This window comes from Bactrocera neohumeralis, chromosome 6, assembly GCF_024586455.1.
Source record: "Bactrocera neohumeralis isolate Rockhampton chromosome 6, APGP_CSIRO_Bneo_wtdbg2-racon-allhic-juicebox.fasta_v2, whole genome shotgun sequence".
Classification (NCBI taxonomy): domain Eukaryota; kingdom Metazoa; phylum Arthropoda; class Insecta; order Diptera; family Tephritidae; genus Bactrocera; species Bactrocera neohumeralis.
In genome coordinates, this window is record NC_065923.1 from 69864224 (window position 1) to 69871498 (window position 7275).

A 7275-nucleotide genomic window follows, 5' to 3' on the forward strand; every position below is an offset into this window, starting at 1 on the left:
AGCTTCATTAAACTGAAAGTTAATATTAACTTTCAATGAAATATATTATTTCACTACAAACTAACTCTGACAATAAGAAATTATGTATTATAAATATGAAAATTAGAAATAAAAATTAAATAATTAACGCTCTTCGTCATCAAATTTAACCACATACATGATATATAGCTTTTCTATTTTTCACTTTGAAGCTTTTTTCTCTCAATTATGGTGTTATTTTCATTTATTTAATTTATTGGTTTCTTCTCGGAGTAGAATTTTCAATTGCCTTACTGAAATACGTGGTATCGGAGAATCCAGGATCTTTATCACTCTTGATTCCATTAAAATGAACCCCAAAGCCATGATTAGTACATATTGTCCTATTACTAATTGGAATATCAAACTTAGTATCAACTGATCAAATTTTACCCGTACCGAACAAAAAAAAAACAATATTTTTACGGTTAGACATTTTGTACTTTATTTTGTAATGTCAACCATTGTACCACCTGATCAAATTTGATCCGGACTGATAAAAAGTATACATTTTCACGGTTTGTCATATTGTCATATTATTGATAGTAAAGTCGACCTTGGTACAATCTGCTCAATATTGACCCGGACTGCCAAGAAAACTACGTCATTTAATAAAAACCTTTATTGTCACCTTCAAAATAAACCCAATAAAAGAATGTCATGATTAATCCAATTTTTTTTAAACTTCATATAAGCGTCAGCTAGATTGGCTTTCAGTGTCTTCAGTGAATTTTGATTTTTTCGGTTTCGGCTCATTTGTGGAGCGCCATTCGTTAAATGGGTGGACAATTTCGAGGTCATACTCATAAATCGCTTTGATGAAGTTCAGGCTTGCAGACCTACAAGTTTATAGATGATTTGCCTAGAATTTCGATGTATCATTTTTTATATGAAAATTTAATTTAATTTTTTTTATATAAAAACTTTCCAAGAACTTTCAAGCATTGTCCCTAAAACAGATTTTAGTAAAATATTCGGCTTTGGTACCATAGAAGCTTGAATACCTTGTTATAAACCAGAAACTCAGACCGAATGGTTTATAAAACTGCTCCACGAATTCAAGTACTGTTCTTCGAATGGTGACTGAATCAGCCATTATGCTCCAATTAATTTTTTTAACAAAAAAACACCTTATCACTCCGCCTCCTCCAAAATAAAAGACGAAACGAATATTTTATAAATTGTAGATATCACATCTTTTTTATATTACATAAGTGTAATTGTACATAAAATATTTACATAATGCGGACAAACGACATTTTTGTACAAATATAAACTCACTTACATAAAAACCATAGATACCAACGGAAAACCGCTCGGGTATCTCTTCAACTAATGTAACCGACTCTAATTGTGCATTCATTTCATTTTACAGGATTGAAGCGATTCAAATGATTTTCGTCATAATTGCTGCGGGAATGGCGGCGCTTGGCTTCATGATACTCTTCGTTGGTTTCCTCGCAACTGGAGCGACACGGTACAAGGTCTATCGCGCGTGGCGTTCACGAGTGGGTGGACGCATCTCGTGCGCAGTGGTAAGTGAAAAGCAAAAAAAAAAAATAAAACAAGTACTACAACAAAACTAAACCAAAAAAAATGCTTGCCAGTCAACTAACCAACCGTTGGAAGACAGCAACAGACAATGTTTTACAAATACACGCACAGACACACGCATACATACATACATACAAGTTAATAACATGAAACAAAGTGAGTCGCATAACTGATTTGGCTGGCAGGAAGAAGTGAAGTTCGTGGCTCAACGCCAATAGACAATCAAAAAAAGTATAAATATTAAGATGATGCGACATTTTCACTGCACCGACAGTGTCTAATGCAAACAAAACAAAGCACGCGAACTTACAGCAAATAATGGAGTAAGAAAGCTTCAGTTTCAATGAACTGACTAGCGAACGAGCGAACTACCAGCTATTGCTTATTTATATAAAAATTCCGACGGCGGCGACATCGACTACTTTTACCGACAATTAGAAACGAATTTCACCCGCGAAAAGTTTCCAAACTTAATTAAGCGTTGATCAAAGACAAAAGAAGTCTGCAATTGAATATTGTCTGCTCATTTTTTTCATTGTAACTTTGCTTGCTTATATAGTAGTTGTAAAGTGAGACGAAATGGCAAAGTTAATTGCAATTATTTACGCTTATGCGTACTTGAAATAGCGTGCAATTGTTTGTTTTTGTTGGTTTGTGAAAATTTACTCCTTTTACTGCCGAGGAAAAATGTCATAATTATTTCGCTTTATTTTCTAATTTTCTTTACAGTTCATGGGCATCACATATCTGCTAAACTTCGTTTGGATATTGATTCTATGCTTCTTGGTCATAGTCACCTTCATCTACACCATGTTCTGGAATATGTGCTCAAGTGTGGAACGTTCGCTCAGCTGCATCGATTTAACACAATTTCGTAAGTATCACTGTGTGATGTCATTGGACATCTTTTCCTTTTTGCTGTTGATATTTGAACTCGATCTGAACGGTATAAAAAGGACTCTGTCTAGATTTCAATTGGTCAATTTGAATGAAACTAAATTTTATAGCGCTCCGATCTGAACTGTATGATATATGAGGATTTCTTGTCGAAAGAAATATACGAGGATTAAAGTTTAATCGTTCAGTTTATATGGCAGCATTATGCTATAGTAGTCCGATCTAAAAAATTCCGGAGATTATTCCGTTGCTTAGGACAATAACGCCTGTCAAATTTCGTTAGGATATCTTGTCAAATAAAACGATTTCCCTATAAGACCTTGTTTTTGATCGTTCAGTTTATATGACAGCTGTATGCTATAGTAGTCCGATTTGAGCAATTTTTATTTATACCGTTGCCTAAGGTAATAATCCCTATCAAATTTCGTGAAGATATCTCGTCAAATAAAAAAGTTTTCCATGTAAGACCTTGTTTTTGATCGGTCAGTTTGTATGGCAGCTATGTATATGCTATAGCAGCCCAATGTGAAGAATTTTTCCGAAGATCATACCGTTGTCTTAAACAATAATCCATGTCAAATTTCATAAAGATATTTTGTCAAACAACAAAGTTTTCCATGCAAGCTATTGATTCTGATCGTTCAGTTTGTATGACGATCACGATTTAGCCTACCACAATCAATATATTAACTATTAATTGAAAAACTAATAATATTACTTTCTCCAATCAACATACTTTATCCTCCTTTTCTTTCTTACTACTTTCTTCTAGATTTCATGTTCCCGCCAAACACAAAACAGGAGGATATGAAAATCTGCGATAAATATGAGATTAAAGCCTTCTGCAAGGATGGCGTCGAGAATGCCGAAGTCATGTTTATACTCGCTACATTAGCTGCCCTACTCGTCATACTCAGTCTGGTGCACTATCTCATGTGTCTGGCTGCCAATTATGCGCACATCAGAGATCATGAAAAATTCCAAGAACTACAAGAGATTCAAAATCTCAATGAACTCGAGTATAGCGCAACGTCAAAGGATCGTTTCTAGGACATATTTCAGAAGATTCATTTTGAGCTTAAAGAGAAATGAGCGAACAAAGCAGTGGAGAGAAAATTACCACACAAAACTTCATACACGCACACAAACATGCAACACGTACACTTAGAGAAATAAAGCAAAAGAACTGATATAATCCACGAATAACTATGAATAATATAGATAATGGTGTATTATGCACATAAAAACTGAAGATAATGAGTAATACAGTGAATATATACAACAAATTAATATTAGCAAGGCTATGTGCGCAGCAACGTCACTATTGTAAACTGAAATTTTATGAAGTACTGCGCGCATTAGCTTTCAAACACATCACAAACATGAATTTTCTGAAATTTATACATATGTATGTATGTACATATGTATATTTTAAACTTTTGTTTAAAAATTAAACGTAAATTTTTTGAGTTAACATTTAATTTTAATAATTTTTTTTTGTTTTTATTTTATATAATAATTGTGTTATGATTTTGAAAATTTCGTTATTTTTTAAAAAGTGTACGAAAAAATATGTGTAGGTGTACATATTTTGCAAAAATTTGCCGAAAATTATATTTCATAGTTGAAGTAATTTACTTTTTCACACTTTTCATGCTTTAAAATTTTTTAACTTTTTTGATAAGTTTTTGATAGATTTCATGTGTTCACTTAATTGAAGTTTGAATTAAGTTATATTAAGCGAATGAATTGTCATTCATAAATTTATGTTTTAATTTAATTAATTTAATAGCAGTTATTTGTGTAAAAAATGCGCAAAAACGCCAAGATACCAGACATATCAGTTTGATTTTATTACTTTAACATTCCAAAAGCAGCAACAAGAATTAAAAGTATGTGTATTTTAGAGCAAACTTTCGCCGTTGTTGCTAAAGTACCGTTAAAACCACATTACTTTAGTTTAATTTAGTTTTTAGTTTATTTAAAAATAGGTTTGTATGTACATACATATATACATATGTATATATTGAAATGCTATTGTACAACCGCATAATAGTTTGCTTTATTAATTCAGCGCTAAATATAATTTTGCGCTACCTTTAAAAAATAAACTTTTAAGCATAGATTATTATCGTTTTTCCTTTCTTGCTTTTCTTTTTTTATTTTAGTTTTATGATATTTTAATATTTTTTTATTTAATTTTGTTTTTTCATTTCTTTTGAATTTTTTTTTTTGTGGATTGAATATTTTTATTTTAGATTTTTTAATATTCTTTTCATTTTAATTTTTGGTTTTATATTTTTGGTTTTTTATTTTTTTGTATATTTTATTAATTTTTTTTTAATTTTTTACATTTTTTCCTTTTTTATTTTGGGTTTTTTTAATATTTTTTATTTTAAGGTTTTTGTGTTTTTTTTTGTTTTTTTTATTTATATTTTTTTCAATATTTTTATATATTTGTTTATAAAAGAAAGTTTCAAAAACCACATTTTTCATGCAACAATTTGATGAACTTAAACATACAAAGCCAGAAGCCGAAAGCCGAAAGCAACAAATATATATGTATAATAATATATACTTGTATAAGCCGTGCCAACTCAAAACCACAACCCGACCAAAATCAAACTTTGAGAAAGCCGTCCAACAGAAGCTCACGAGGGGAAATTTAAATTGTTTAGGTATAACATTTTACAGTTATTTGTGAATATGCGAAAACTAAAATGAATTACCAAAAATATTTTTTTTATAAATAAAAATTTACAGTTATTTGTGACTATGCAGAAATTGAAATGACTGAACAAAAATCATTTTGTCAGAAATAAAAATTTACAGTTATCTGTGAATATGCAAAAATTAAAATTAATTACCAAAATATGTTGTACTGCTGCGCTGCTGGCTTGAAACATTAAATTTGCGCTCTTTAACATTAAAAAAAATCTACAATTATTACATACATTTTTTATATGCAAGCATATTTATTTAATGAAGGCTTGTTTCGAATGATTTCGGTATTGGCTTATTGTTATAAGTTGAAAACAGCACACGCTAGCTACCCATATTGGCGTATTAAAATCAAAATTGAAAGGCAAATGTACTGCAATTGACAAACCCATCAATTAACAACAACACACAAACAAATTTAAACACACCTATACACGTTTTTGTGTGCGCAGCATACGAAAATACAAACAGACACACCACACAGCAATGCACAATCGATAGTTTAATGCTCAAAATGAATTCTTCTGAATTTGCATGTAATCAAAAAAAGGTAAAAAACAAAAACAAATAAAATTTTGCGCCAAAAGTTGTATTTGAAAATTAGCAAAATCAACAAGTAAATATTAAATTGCAAACAATTTGCAATGAATTGCTTTCAGCACATGCATACTAGTACATTCACATACATATGTGTGTGTGCATTGAGCAATATACACACATATAATTTTTATAGCCACATTTATGTACATATGTGTGTATGTTAAGTATGCTTGGAGCAAAGGTGCGCTTGTAAACTGCAAATATAAGTTAGTAAATCACAGCTCTAGTGTAGTTTATGCACAAAATATATAAAATATAAACTGTAGTGTATATAAGTTGGCAAAAAGCGCATTGTAAGCAAATTAGCATATCAAATCAACGATTAGTTAAAACTAGCAAAATAGCACTAAGTTAAGTTTATGTTAGTAAAGTAAATATAAAATATTTTGTATATATAAATACATACATACATACACAAGTATATTTTAGCTGTAAAGCTCTATGCTTTCATACGAATTATTTTGATTTAATTGTAAACTGAAGCAATATTTGGCAGATAAACAATGCAATCAAATAATAAATGTGAAGTTAAGTATGCGAGCATAATAAAAGCAAGCACGAGAGTTCATGCAAATGGAAATATGTAAATAAATAGTGTTTTATTCGGTGTGTGTGTATGGATACGCACATTGTATATATAATATATGCAGCATGTTGAACTATTCGAATGTTAAGGGGTCGACATGAGTTTTGGGTCTGACTTCTACATGTTAAATTTCAGTTTCTACCACACCAAAAAAAAGAGATTTTTTTTAATTTTTATTAAATTTTGTTGTTGTAATTTTTGTCGTGTTTCTTTTATGTTTGTGTGAGCAAATCAGGCAAAAACAAATTTTTGAGTGCTAAAAATAACAATTACAATGTTCTTCATTGTATGGCATCAGAATTTGAGCATAAAAACAGGAATCAAAATAAAATAAAAAATTGTTGACCGGTGTAATGTGACAACCTAAAAATGCGCTATTTAGCAATTAAAAAAAATTACGCTATGAATTGTTTTTAAGTGTATATTTATACATACATATGTATTTTAGGAATAGACAGTCAAATTTTTGAAAAAAAAAATTATAAATCGGTAGTCGAAAAAGTCTTTTCGTATTTCTAATCCAGCTTCAACTTATTTTTTTTTTTTATATTTATACTAATAAATAAATAAACAAATATCTACTATAACCAATATATGTATGTATATTTTTTGATTTATCGACTTACAATGGCGCTAAAAAGATCATTCACTACTACAGTGATTCCAACGTTCTCCATTGAATAATTCTAAAAGAAATTTTCTACTTGAACATATTGTCCATACAATGACCTACGATCGAAAAAAATCACGAATTGAATTTTTTTTTAGTTTTTGGCGGTGTATGGACTAACTTTACAGAAAATGCCTGATAAAATTCAATAGTGATTGTCTCCGAGCAAATTTGGAAAATATAATTTTTAGAAAAACGCGTTTAAAAACAGATTAAAGATCTTTAATTT

General features: G+C 29.9%; 1 protein-coding gene across 7 annotated transcripts in view; it reads left to right on the forward strand.

Moving 5' to 3' along the window:
- Window positions 1–4419, forward strand: part of LOC126761642 (neuronal membrane glycoprotein M6-a) — a 69041-nt gene extending 64622 nt beyond the window's left edge. For all 7 annotated transcript variants that reach the window (XM_050477996.1, XM_050477997.1, XM_050477992.1 and 4 more), the window contains 3 exons: window positions 1394–1553; window positions 2302–2446; window positions 3242–4419. In XM_050477996.1, coding sequence (XP_050333953.1) covers window positions 1394–1553; window positions 2302–2446; window positions 3242–3519 — 583 coding nt within the window. In that variant the 3' untranslated portion in view covers window positions 3520–4419. The remainder of the gene's footprint in view (window positions 1–1393; window positions 1554–2301; window positions 2447–3241) is intronic.
- Window positions 4420–7275: the final 2856 nt, after the last annotated feature.